This window comes from Leptosomus discolor, chromosome 9 (assembly GCF_034619465.1).
Source record: "Leptosomus discolor isolate bLepDis1 chromosome 9, bLepDis1.hap2, whole genome shotgun sequence".
Classification (NCBI taxonomy): domain Eukaryota; kingdom Metazoa; phylum Chordata; class Aves; order Leptosomiformes; family Leptosomidae; genus Leptosomus; species Leptosomus discolor.
The window spans coordinates 13,778,117-13,792,143 of record NC_141399.1 but is presented as its reverse complement, the minus strand read 5'-3'; the positions used below and the strand labels follow the sequence as shown (position 1 = coordinate 13,792,143).

Sequence of the window (14,027 nt, the reverse complement as noted above, 5' to 3'; positions counted from 1 at the left end):
TAGCTGCCCTTATTTATTTTTTTTTCCCTTATTTGCAACAGGCTGTGTTATTTCTCTTCCTCACTGCCAACTGACATCAATGACCGATTTATTCGCATCAAACACAAAGATACAGGTTGCCTGAAGCCAAGCAGGACCCTCAATCTAGGGAACACTCTGGGGCTATTTAATAAAGTTTAGAGACCAGAGAAGCATCCAGGCTTTCCTACCATAGTAGGAGAAGATGAAATTCTTTAATTGTTTGTGTTTGAGTGAAATTCATATAAAAAGAGGATTTGGGATTCTGGGGAAGCTTTAGAGCTGAGTCTGACCTTAAGCCGTGTTTCTGCACAGCATCGCACGCTCTCACACTCCGCTCCCAGCACCCACTCTGGGAACTCAGCCCTTGTTCACATCCCTCTTACTTAGGCGCATGAAGGGATTCAGGGAGGCAACCATTATTTTATCCTATAGTTAGTACAAGATCTTTAGGGGCCTGTGGTCCAGGCAACTTAAAAGCAGCTGTGCCTCTCATGGGCAGACGAACACGCAGACGCTTTGCATCCCATTGTGGCTCAATTCTCCAGTTATGCAGAAGTCACAAAGTGGTTTGGACCCCAGACTACTTCTCCCATTGGGTTCTCTCCCTAACCCAAATTTGAGACCATCTGCAACATTTAACCTATTCTTCTCTCATTGTACTCCACACTGTCTTTATCACAGTGCTCAGACTTTTCCAAGAGCTGTAAAAGGAATAGACAAATCAAGTTTAGCATGTGGATTTGGCTTTGAATGACAGAAATCTCATAGGACAAACTATTTTCATAATTTTGCCCTCATTCAGGATTGAAGTTTTGTAAGCCTGGTAAGTCGGCTGCTATCCGGACCTGAACAAGGTCCTACCTGCTTGAGAGCCAACCCAAATTTGGAACTAGCAGTGACAACATGAGATCTACAAATACAAGTAGAGAAGCCAACAGCTATTTTTAAAAATTGATAGATATGCAGACCACTGGGGGCTGGTTAATTTTTTAAATCTTGAAAATCCTTACAGGATGGGAACTCTGCCTTCCACCCGTTTCCATGTCACATTCACAAGTCACTCATAGAGATGTTGAGATGCCTTTCCCTTACAGGCACCATGAATTTTGGTGTCACTCTAGATATCATAGCTTTGGGTAGAGAATATAATCAAAGCTGTGGCACTAGCACAGGCTTGAAGGTGAAGCACAGAGCAATTCTTTTGGCTCAAAAGATGCCAAGATGCTTGGCCTCAAATGCCATCTAACACAGTGTAAATCTTACTGACAAGGAGACCGTGTAACCAAACTGACAACAGAGGGAAAAAAAGTCATGACAGGAGTGACTGGTTACCTCTTTTCACAAAATTATCCTATTTTTATCTACTATATCTCTATGAAGAATAACTAAAGAGACTGGGGTGTTTCAGTCTGGGAAGTGAACAAGTGAGAGAGAATATAATAGAGGTCTATAAACTGCTGTGTGACACTGGCAAAGGTGAAGCAGGAACAACCGTTTACCATTTTTTCCAGCAGAGGCAGGGAGCAACTAGGGAAGCTAGGAGGAGGCAGAGTCAGAACAAACAGAAGGCAGCATCTGGGCAGCGTACACTACAGCCTGGCCTCACCAAGCCTCTAGTCTTGAAAAATCATTCTAACAAGGGTTATTAGCCCTGATGAGGCCCAGTTGAACAAGCACCAAATCTCTGCAGGCTTAGCTGAAGTGCAAGTCTAGGGAACATTTGTGAGACGTAGCCTCACAACCCTAAAAAAAATAATTCTAGCCTTTTTGTATCCTGGAAGTGACATACGAGTGGGTTATGAGCCTTCCACCTTCTGGAAATCCTGGATGGCAGAAATGTTCAGCAGTGCACAAGTTGGTTCAAATTCTCGTGCTGCGATCCTGGTTTCACCACCAGTTTAGTTTATCACATGGCATTACAAAACACATCTAAGGTCTTGGTATATGATGGGTGTCAAACCAGCAACAGCCAGCAGCCTGTAGTCTAAAATTTGGCTCAACTTTGCAACTTCTAGATAAGAATGACAGCGTTTGCTTGCTGGTATCTCAGGAGGATGGGACTTCACCTAGCATTGGAGAGGTTTGGGGTGCCCAAGTGTTAATTGTGCATATTTGAGTCAGACTGAGTAGATTAACCCCCAGCTTTTCAGGGTAAGTTGGCAGAAGGCAGAACCATCTGCAAACTGAGAAATGCAAACAAGGAGGCAAAAAGTTCAGTTTTGCATTCTGAAAGAAAAATGCAAATATATATATATATTTTTTTTTTTTTTTTTTACTTGTGCTTCAGTGCCAGTCTTCTCCGATTCTACACCTTCTGGCACAGGAATGAAACCAGTCTAATCTCAGTAACTGGCTAAGGAATGCTTAAGCTTTCTGAAGTCCCAGCCCACTTGGTTAGCTGTATTTCTGAGACAGAAACAGCAATCTTTCTACTTTTAACATCAATAACACCAGTTATTCTTCCAAAGAATTATTATCAACAATTCCTTTGCTATATTTACAAAGAAGCAGGGCTATTCTTAGAGAAAACACTAAAAAAGCCATTTTATTTAGCTTTCTTGGCAGTTATACAAAAATGTAAGGAATGTAGTCAGTTAAAAACATCAAATCCCCAGCACGAGCCTATAAGAGCTTTCTAATGCATATTTACATTATAGAAAGCAACCACTTTCCTGTTTTGTAGAACAAATAGGGAACCTTCTCTTTTCCTCCTAGCTGTTCCTGAAGACCAAACACTAAGTTAGACACAGAATGCAGTTTTTAATGGTGTGAGTTGTAAACTTTTAGTGCCTAGAAAATGGGACTTTATACTACAGCCTTCTTTTCCTAAAAAGGAATTGGAGGCAAATTTTACTGCTGGTTTTAAGAAAGTTCTGAATTGGCAGTGCAGGGTATCTAAATACTCCTTTAGCCACAGCTTGGTTTGCCATAGGGAACAGCAGCGCTAACTTCTTCCATGCTGCTCCTCACCAAGGCAAGGACATGCACCTCAGAGAGGGGGGGACTGCTCAGGTCCCACAGTACCGCTAGTGGGACTGGGGAAAAACACTGTATTCCCATAAGGGTCCAGCTCCGTGTGAGGATACTGGGATTTGGGAACACAAACAGGGGACCACACCACTGTTCCCATACGTGCAACAGCACCTCAGTACTTTGCTCCAGCCTCTGAATACCATCAGGAAAAATCTCTATCTTAGGGGCATTACTTACTGCTTAGGAAGGAGACTGTCTGGCTCATCCAGGTCATAGCTTTCCTGATGATGTTGAAAACAAACAAACAAACAAAAGACATGGGTTATTGCTCCAGGTCTAGGCAGGGGTTAACGGGTTTAGCTCTTACCTGGTGAAAATGGACAAATGCCACCAATGTCACTTGTGTTGCACAAAGTCCCAAAGATTTCCAAATGGACATGGCAATATATCCTTTAAAGAATAGTCTATTCCACGTGGAAATGAAGAAACTCAGTCTTTCGGGATTTTTGTAAATTAACTGGTATAGACAATGTACTGCAAGGAACAATTTTCTACAGGTACAGATGCAGGTATTCAACTTCTATCTCTTTTTCAGCTATAACTGCCCCCCCCCCCCCCGCCATTTCTCTAAGTTTGCCTGTGTTGGAGGCCTCCCGGTCTTGTGAGCCAGCTTGAAATTGAAGATCTGGAAAGGCTTCAGATCCCATTCCCTATACTTCGAATTATCTCAGGCCTCCTAGGTTAGAGGGAGACTGGAATCGTACTCCTCTATCCCACCCTCTGAATCATATCACCATTTGTTGCTATTCTGTTGCTAGCAAGCCTGTTGTTTAAGATATATTTTCATGGATTCCTCCTGAGCCTTCCTCAGGGAAGTGACAAAACTGCGTTTGAAGCACTCTACAAGTTTTCATTTTCATAACCAATATTCATTACATTCATTGAATTTCTCCAGATTAATGAGTATTTCCTCATTTTTTTCCCCTATCCTTATACAAGATGATGACTGAAAAGGAAAAAATTGTTCCTTGTCCTACACTGAATCAGTGCTCTGAAACTGGAAATTAGTTTGACTTCCTTTGCCCAAACAGTGTTGGCTACAGCCCTGAGACTGTCATCCTTCTCCCAGCCGAGAGGGCAGCCTCTGTCTCATCAGGCCATTCGAATGTGCCACAGCCCTGACACTGCAGTGGGAAACAAACATGTCATGCAATCATTTTGCAGCACAACATGCCAGAGTCTGACAAATTAGCCCAATCTGACATCCTGCCGCTCTGTTGGCACGCGCCAAAAACAGCGGGAAAGCAACTTGGCTCCTGCTACCCTGCCATGGCGCAAGGCAATGCCAGGTCGGAATGCATCCTAAAATGGTCCATAATCACACCACAGTGAAGGAACAGGGCCTAGGGGAGTAATCACTCCTTGTGGCAAATGATGCAACCCCAACCAAGATTTCTATGGGCTTTTGTGATTTGTACCATAACCATATGCTTCTCTTTCTATTTCAGAGCGATTAGAACTGAGCAAGCCCTCATCCGGAGAAAACCAGGCAAGAAAATGACCGCACTTGAAGTGAGCGAGAGGAAATGAGAGTCTCGTTCAGCCTTTGGCTCCCATTTGCTGTCATGTAACAGTTTCATCATTGTAGGAAGTGTCAATAAGATACCAACAGGGTAAACAATTGTCAGACAGATTTTCACAGAGCCAGTTGACTGGACCATGGCTGCTTTGTACACAATGCCAATGCAGTGTCATTTCTAATGGGGGAATTTATACAGTGTAATTATGTCAGAATTTGCTCCAGGCTACACACTGTTGCATTATAAACCTGGCCATTGCCATGTGATTAGTCAGAGCTTTAAATAACACTGAAAGTAATTATATCAAGCAAGACGAAGAAAAGTGGTGCATTCCAGTGCTTGCCACATACCAGACCCTGAAGGAGGTTAGCTAATGATGATGTCCCCTTTATTGCTGGAAGTTTGATACCTTAGGCCACATCCCAATCACCTGACTCATGAACAGTTTAAGGACCCTCTTAGTTTGGCCCCTGTAATTATGGAGCAGAGGGGACTTTATGTGAGTAACGATAAGATTGGCTGTAGATGCATGTGATTGAAATGCAAAGAGCATGGAGGCTACCTCACATAGTAGTGCACGGCCAAAGGGGATTTGCATCAGAGCGATCTCCCTGCGTGCTTGTAGGCATACATGGATGTCAGGCATCCTTCCACCAGTGGCCTGAGGGTTAAGGGCTCCTCCAGGGCTGGTCTGGCTGCAGCAAAAAGGCAGGTTTTCCTCCTGATGGTGACGCTGGAATGAGTAAGGCTTCTCCAGGCATGCATGAGCATGGTAGAACATTGCCAGTGCTCTGCAAAAGCGAGGGCTCCATCCAGGAGAGACAGAAGAAGGATCTAAAAAAGAAAGCAATCACTGGATTAAGCATGAGCGCATCACATGTGATGCTCCTATTTTGCACTTTCCATTAGAAGAGCCCTAATCAGCTGGCATCCCTAGATACCCATTTCCCAGAGAGAAAAAACAGATCCTTTCCTTTCCAAGTCATGCTGAGCTTCAGTCCTGTGAGGGGGACAAAACTGGCTATCTCCACTGCTCTGGCCCTGGTCCCTCAGGGCTGTTACAAACTATTCCAGTTTGTAGCAGCTCTCCTGAGGGCTGTTACAATGGTTGGGAATTGCTGTCATGCAGCATCTTTTAGTCTCGCTCAGTCCTGCCTTCATTCCTTGCTCTGTGTCCTTTAGGGTGTTTCCCCTTCACTTTATGGTCTCTTCCCAATAAATGCTCAGTTGGACCTGAAGCAATGCATGGAGGCTATACCTCTCAAGAGATCATGGGATCTGAGGCATCTGAGATGTTGCAGCCAAATCAGAGTGAATCACAGTCAGAAATTCTGCTATTGTTGGTGCCTTACAGTGTCTGTTCTAGAAGAGGCCGAAACACTCGACTGTAAAGACACACTTTTAGAAACCAGGTGGATAATTCATGAGAAATCCCCACTACTTCTGTTTCCACCTGGCCTGAAGAGCTACAAAGACCAACAACTACTTGTGGTATCCTGGCATTTGTGCTTTTGTGCTTTTGTCTGGGATGGGACTTAAACCAGGCACTAGATCAACAATAGAAACAACAGAATGGTGGAGGATTAGCCAAATCTTTTCAAATCTCAGCAAAAAGTTCCCTTTGGTTTTATGAGAAGACATTCAGAATAGTTTTAATTTGCTCTGGACTGATTCACCCTGCCCCTTCCTTTGACCTGATGAAATGGTGACTGAAGCCCTAGGTTGTGCATCCTGTTTCAGCTGCAGCTGAGCTCCATGCAGAGGTGTCAGTCCACAGCTGTTTTTCATGGCTCCCACCCAGAGGTTGCCACCTCTTCTGATCTGCCAGCATAACTATTTGTGTTGTCAACTATTTGTGTCGTCACTTCCCCAGCTCTATCGAAATAGACCTGCTTACAGCGGACCTAAATTAAATGGGCTTTAAAATACAGAAGTCACATAGGTCTTCACTGGGATGAGGCTAAGTGGAGAACTGCTGTTAAACAGTATGTTCAGGTCAACACCTTGAGTAAAAACCAGGACAAACATCCACACAAGATATATAATGTATCAGCATTAAAAAAATGGTGCTGGAGGCAGAAGCTCTGTAGCATCCCTAGCCAACCTCTCCACTGAGCACTGCTGTCCTAAACAGTCTCCCTCTTTTCCACTCCCTTTCTCACTTGACCCTATCAAGAATTGCCTCAACATGTTGAGCTAGCATAAATCTAACCCAACCAAAAATGACTTATTGCTGCTCAGCGGAGGATCCAGTGAGCCCCAGAGCCAGCAAGAGGGTTCAGGCTGCTGTGCAGCCACAGCCCAGATACATTACTACAATAAGGTGTGTCTCTAGGTCTTAGTCTCAAAATCTGCATTGGCAAGCTGCTGTGAAAATAAAAGATGCTGTGAGCAACAGAGCGGGAATTGAACAGAGGTAAATTTGAGTTTCAAATGAGAGAAAGAAGGGGGTGGGGTGAAGAATGAAGGGCAGTGAGAAGAGAGATGCATTTTTTGAACAAAGCACCAGTGTTTTACAGGACAGGTTTTTTCCTGAGTTCATTGAAGTCTGATAATTTTACATCTATTTCTGGGTGGTAATTCCTAGTCATTTTAGCTCATGTCATCAACTGTTTTAATGGAGCCAACCTTGTAAAACTGCTGCTGTATTTATCAAACGTGCAGTCACATATGTACGCACATTGTATCAACTGTGAAAAAGGAAGTAAAAAGCAATATCCTGACCAAATTCTCCATATGAGGTGCTTTGCCTCAGTGTAAGTGGTTCAAAAGCATAAAACCCCCAAATGTTAGGTGATAAGTAAACTGATATATGGTTGGTTGGCTTGCTGTGATTTACCTTCGGCACCATTCTGGTCTAGGACACCTGGATGTTCACCTGGACTTGGTTTTAATTTTGAACTGGAAGGGCGTTTTGATAGCAGGGGTGTTTTTTGCTAAGGGCTCCCTGTTGTTTGTTCACAAGTTTATTGTTTAAGTGGAAATACCACTCCGCGCTGTGCTATTGATCTGGGAGCATGTGAGAGCCAGTTCTGACTAGTGCTGTCTGTGGCTGGGCTGCTCTTGCTCTGAGCACCGGAGTGGTGAACTAACAGACCTGGTCCACAGTGGCTGTGCATTTGGCTGGCTCCTTACCAAAGCAGAGCATTGAGAGGTGGTGTTGGCTTAGTTGTTGCCAGTGCCCCAGGGTATGCAGCCTGTCTCGCCTCACAAACAGGGTAAACCAAGCAAGGCTTCACTCTGAGCTGCTTACCTGCTCCACCCCACAGCATTGTTGGGCATAGCAGGTGGGGGATGCTCCAGTCCCAAACTGTGCTGGTGAGCTGCGGCTCTGAGGGCCTTTGGGCTGGTCCAGTCCCTGTTTTGAGACAGTTCAGGGAAGACTTCAGGGATTTTCCCACTTCTTCCAGCTCCTCTGCTTGAAGGAGAAAGAGAAGTAACTTTTCTTTCACCTTCAAGGTTCTATTAATAGTTGCAGAATTGGCTGTGCCATGGCAGCCTGGGGCAAGGCAAAACCCCACTGCACACAACCTTGTACTTGCAAGAGCAAGGAGAACAAAAGCCAAACCCAAAATGTGTGTGGGCACAGATGCCCCATGTTACAGCCCTGTATTCTTCTTCAAAACACCTCAGCAAGGTGTTGGTGACCATGGCTTCCAGATGGGAGAGCGAAGTTTTGCTCTAGTAAGTGACCCAAAGGCCTGAGAAGACTGTGCCCAACCCCAGAGGGCTGCTGGGCTCTCACCAAACACCTGAGTCTCTCTGGTTCCTCCAGCAGCGCATGACCCTGGCACAGCTTTGCAGGGGAGTGAGCAACACCAACCAGCCTCCAGCTCTGGGATGTGCCAAATTATTTTGGTCCCCATGACATGAAGGTGGAAGGAACAGATCCCAGCAAAGCTGAGGGATGCACAGGCTGTCAGAAGCATTGGTCAGTGCCAGATGGGGATTTGGGGACTTTAAGACCCCCAACATGGACTGCACCAGAGTTGTGAAGCCCCAGAGAAGATACATTCAGCCAAATATGGAAAGTACAGGGTTGCTCTTTTGCTTGCCCTTCTTTAGCCATCTCTCTCACTTCTCCTACACCAAATTTCTCGTGTTGCAGAGATGCCAGTGATTTTTGAGAGCAGCAAGAGAAGGGTCAGCACTTTTGCGGTGGGAATCTCACTTGTGCCCAGCTGAAGTCTCACAGCCACCTGCATCACAATCACTAAACTCAGGAGGGGCTGCAGGAACTGGAAGGTCGCATTGTGGGGACTGCATGCTGGTGAGGGCACAGAGCTGGTCCCTGCACAGGATTCAAGCAAGAAAAAAGAAATGGAGAAAAATAATCTTTATATTCTCCTACACTAAAATGGCTTAAAAAGTCCATTGAAGTGCCTTTGTCCCTTCTCTTGAGCTTTTCTGAAATAAGATCTGTGTGTTTTAGTGTTAAAAAATGAAAATCATCATGAAGTGATGAACAAGACATTGGGATGAAGTGGGGCGGCCAGGCGGGATGAGCAGAAGGGATGTGCCGAGAGGAGGAGGAGAGCAAGGAAAAGGCACACCGGAGAAAAAGGAAGAAAGTGGTGGAGGGAGAAGGCCATGGTGAGGCAAAGAAATCCTTGGAGTGACAGCATCCCGGGAGCTGCAGCCAGCCAGCGCAGCTCGCTCCCGGCCCCCAGCCTGGTCCAACTGCAACAACATCTGTTACACTTGAGCTCTGCTTGGTTAGTGGCATGTTTGTTTAATTGTGGGCCTGGTTTGTTATTTTGCTTCCCATTAGGAAGCTGAAGAAAGGAGGAGGAGGGTGTTTTCATTCTGGGGAGCCTTTTGCCAGGACAATGAGGTTTTTTTCCACGGCACTGGGTAGTCAGAACTAGCTGTACTGCTCCTTGCGACAAGGCAGACGCCTCTGAAGCCCATTGTTCAACCTGATGCATTAAGGACTCACACTACTCACTTGTAATTTTGGCGCTGATCCCCCTCTCCCATTGTGTGAGCAGAACAAGCTGAAAAAGGAGAGTCTGTCCTCTTTATCTGGCAGCAAGAAAAGGAGGCAGTGGTGGTGGCAGTGGCTCCTCTGCCCGCCAAGGTTTTCATTCTCCTGTGGCAGTGGTGGGGAAGTGGCAGGGGGGGTGGGGGGGTGGCTTTGCAAGCTTCCCTTGTCACTCCCAGGAAAGTCACCCAACTTTCACTCTTTGCTGTAGCTACTTGGCCTCCCTCCAATTTTCCCAGATTCATCACTGAGTATTTTGGAAAAATGACTTCTCCCTGCTTGACCGTTAAGACTTTTTTGTTTTAATGAAGAAGAGAATTGTTGAAAGTGGAATTTTCTAGTGGGGGACTGACAGCCCTGAAGACCAGTACCCTTTGCTGCTCCACATACTGCAATCAGAGCACGGCAGGATCGAACTCCCACACCACCATCCCCTACCAGTGAGGCATTTTGTCTCTAACCTGGATCAGACCAAGCCAGTGCTGTCAGAGGGCTTCCATGACATGGTCATCTCCTTCCTATAACAGGGCAATGCTTTGGGTTGTCCAAGACCCCAGAAACACTTTGGGCTTTTAAGAGCTGCTGGCGTATACAGGCATGTCCTGTTGTGCTTCTCTTGCTCAAAGGAGACAAATGACCAGCTTTCTGACTCAAGCACCAAGCACAGACTTATGTAATGGTCTGACATGAGGGATGCTGAAATGGGGAAAGCATGTCCTAACAGGAACTGGGACAAAAGACCATTGGTAAAGTTGATGGGCTGACAAGTCTTTGTACAGTACAGTCCTCGTTCTCCCTCATCATTGCTCAAAACTAGAGATCCTCACCCAAACCACTGGACCCAGACTTTATATCTACTGCAGCAACATGCTGAACTCACAAGTAACGTTTCAGATGTCTGCTTAAAAAGCAAAATAAGACCCCCTTTCCTTAGAATTATGGATGGATTAAAAAAAATGGATTTAACATCAGAAGATTAAATACAAACTTAAATTAGTAAACAGGCAACACAAACAGAGCCCTGACTCTGCAAACATTTACATATGCAAGAATCCTGGGCACTCTGAGCTTGAGGGGAAGGATCATGTGTCTAAACACACTTATACAGACCAGTGTCTGCCAGGACTGGGCCTGACACTGTAAATGCTTTGGGGTGTGCTCTGTCCTCTCTTACAGCTGTACAGCAGTGATCCACTGCTGAACTCCAGTAAGAGCCCACATCAGACCAGAACCCCATTAGCAGAAATAAAATGCCTTGGATCCTAAGCAAGATGGACAGAAACATCAGAAAAACCCAGGAAAAATGCACAGTTCAGTCAGAAGAGAGATGCAGACGCTGAAGACAACTACAAAAATGCTTCTCACCTTCAGTTTTGCAGACTCCAGAGTGTCCAGCCCTTCTCTGGCAGGACTGTGCTCCTTGTGACCAGCCCATCCTCCAAAGGAAGAACCAGCCGTGCCTGGGTGCAACATGTGGACCCCAAACCTCACCCCCAGGCCTGTTGGCTCCACATCACCTTTAGAAAAGGACTTTCCTTGGCTGCAGCTGTGGGACTACAGGCGATCCCCTGTCTGAAACCTGCACTCTGGTCACACACGGGAAACTTCTCTATGCCAGCAGCGTTCAAGAGCTTGGTGTTTCGTGTGAGCTGCCCCAGCCAGTGGGGGTTTGGACAGAAGAGTGATGCCCCTTTCGCATGGCTCTGGGAGCGTAGGATCTGACCTGGGGAGGGAAGGGGGGAAACTTAGATGGACTTCCTCCTCCAGCACCTCAAAGCCAGTTACGTGTTGCCAAATTATGGTAGGAGCTTTACACAACTAGGAGTCTTGCTGCCAACTATTAAGACTTGCTTTACTGAGCTAATTTCATTCACCTTCAACTCTAATTAGATGCCTTGATCATTAGAAACTGCAGCTTCCAGCCCCTCCAATCAAGAAATATCCATGGATAATGGAGGACTTTTGAGGTTTGCCTGTTTCTAAGGGCCCATCTCTGCTGGCTTCAGCTACGATTTAACAGCCGTGCTGGTAGGGCAGGACTCTGTCTTCCTTGCAAACATGTGCCTTTTACATTGCAGTCACCATCTTGCTGTGCCTGTCTCAGCTCATGACCTCGAGGGAGAAGAGGCACCATCATATGTGCTGCCTTTGCAGAGCAGCAAGTCTTCCTCAATCACTGTTGACATCCACTAGCATCAGACAGGTGAAAATGGTGTATTTTCCTTGCTGGAGCCACATACAGGCAGACTGACCTGATACAAAAGTCCCGTCTGCAGGGCAGAAATCCAACCTTAGCTTTTGCCAGCCACGGCTCGCTTGATTTTCTGTACAATGCAAGATATAGTTTGCTAACCTATTCCAAGATGGTGGAAGTCTTTGGGTGCTGTGTGCATGAATGTTTTAAGCCGCAGAAGGTAAACTCACTTGGGATTTGGCACTAAAACAACTTTACACGACCACTGCAGCTCCCAGCTCCTTGGGCAGCAGCTTCAATCTCAGCTGGTGACAAGAGGACCATTGGCACAATAACCCATGGTCAGAGGCTTGACAGCAGTGTAACTTAACTTGATTATAAGGTCTGCACGGAACGAATATTAAAGCAAGGTCTCCATGCTGCAGGGCTAACTGAGCCAGGAGACTCAGTTACAGAACAACTGTCCATTAGCGCAGGAGGCAGCGCAGATGCTATCTAGCTGTGGTATTATCCCTTGCTGTTCTAACTTAGCTTTGGACAGTTAAGATCTTGATGAAATTATCAGTGGGGCTAGGGGCAAACTGTGGCCACAGCCAGATCAACAGCACACACAGGGCCTTACTCGGGAAGCGCTGTCTGCTAATACAGTTGCTCACTGCTGTTGCTGCTCTTCTGGACTTTCCTGCTCTTCTCCTGGACTTTCCCATTCCCGCTCCGCAGCGCTGCGCCAGAGCAATCGCTTGCAAACCATCACGCTGAAATAAGGCAAATTTAAATAAAAACACATCGCCAAATTACACCCCCAGCCATAGCGAGCAAGAGGCAGACAGACGTTCGATGCTTTGCCTTGCGAAACGTGCGATGGCAGGATAACCTCTTCTTCCACGGCGTTCAACCCCGCTCCTCCCAGCAAAGTATTTACCGCCCTCCAGCCGAGGGGCGTGTGGTGTTTGCTTAAGCTCAGGCTGGTTTCACGTTTTCGCAGTGATATGATAATTGCGTTTAGATAGCCCTGTCTCTCTCTGCTGGGCTTTTCACAGGGCTCTCCTGGCCCCCAGCAGGGCTAATTTAAAAGCGGCTCCGCTCTCAATGACATGCCACAATGTTTTCAAAAAGAAACAACCAGCAGTGGCTCTCTGGAAAAATAACAAAGGGACCCAATTACAAGCAAATGTGTTGAAGGGTCCCAGGGCCGGCTGTGGGCAAATTAGGGCCAATTAAAGGTCAAAATGATTTAAGGTATAAGGACAAGAGAGAGAAGGGAAACAATTGGTCAGATTCCTGCACAGAATAAGTGTCTGCTGCTCAGTTTGAATATGTTTTAGTGCCCAAAGGGTGGATAAACTTCAGAGTTGGAATTATGTCTGATTTTTAAAATGAGTAATTCATAGAATCATAGAATCATTAAGGTTGGAAAAGACCTCTAAGGTCATAAATTCCAACTGTCAACCCAACACCACCATGCCCACTAAACCATGTCGCGAAGTGCCACATCTATACGTTTTTTTGAACACCTCCTGGGACAGCGACTCCACCATCTCCCTAGGCAGCCTGTTCCATCCATGCTTGGGAAAGTGCTTGATGTGCTCACAGTCAGCAGTCCACCTCTGATAAGTCCTGCTGGGACACCTGGCACACGGCAGCCCGCGTGGCCTCCGCACAAGCTTGAGCCCTGGGGCACCGGCAAGGAGACAAGTTTTATTGTCACCGACAAGCTATGTGGAGGATGTGCTCTGGTTATCACTGTGGAGGGGCAGAGGGGTCTCAACGTAACTCTTCAGGTCCCCGCCAGCCAAGTCATGCCTGGGGCTTGGATCAGCACTTCTATCAATCAGGTTCATTCGACTCAGCCCAAAGTTAGTCGTTTTCTTTGAAGAGCTGGATGGCTCCCCAGGGGAAATGGTGACCCACTGTGCTGTGTGACAACCCCATCCTGTCCCCCCATTTCCCCTCCTGCCACGCTGCTGCAGCTCTGACCTCTGCCTGTACTCCTGTCATCTCCGTGACCTGCTGGCACGTCCATGGACAAGCCAGCCATGGTTATTTTGGGCAGACACACTGCTAAGCATTTACACATGCCTTCCTGCAAAGGTAGCTTGAAACGCAGGAATGGACATAACCCTGAGTTTTGGAAGCTGAGGGATAATGTTCATCCACATCATTTTTGTGGTTGTTTTTTTTTTTTTTCCAGTGTTAATAGAGAAGATTCTTTGGGCTGATGTTTTGGAAATACTTAAACAGTTGTACTCAGCTGAGGTTCACAACCCTCCTGCAT

At 46.2% G+C, this 14,027-nt stretch overlaps 1 protein-coding gene across 9 annotated transcripts in view; it reads right to left on the bottom strand.

The window, feature by feature from the left end:
• Window positions 1-14,027, bottom strand: part of LOC147414853 (uncharacterized) — a 53,271-nt gene that overhangs the window by 21,212 nt on the left and 18,032 nt on the right. For 5 of the 9 annotated variants that reach the window (XM_086470224.1, XM_086470221.1, XM_086470223.1 and 2 more), the window contains 5 exons: window positions 12,375-12,507; window positions 10,924-11,281; window positions 7,828-7,932; window positions 5,137-5,408; window positions 3,232-3,275 (listed from right to left, as the gene is read on the bottom strand). In XM_086470224.1, coding sequence (XP_086326350.1) covers window positions 3,232-3,275; window positions 5,137-5,408; window positions 7,828-7,932; window positions 10,924-10,993 — 491 coding nt within the window. In that variant the 5' untranslated portion in view covers window positions 10,994-11,281; window positions 12,375-12,507. Of the gene's footprint in view, window positions 1-3,231; window positions 3,276-5,136; window positions 5,409-7,827; window positions 7,933-10,923; window positions 11,282-12,374; window positions 12,508-13,266; window positions 13,301-14,027 lie in introns of those variants that run through there. The other 4 variants (XM_086470227.1, XM_086470229.1, XM_086470228.1 and 1 more) reach the window with 4 other exon arrangements.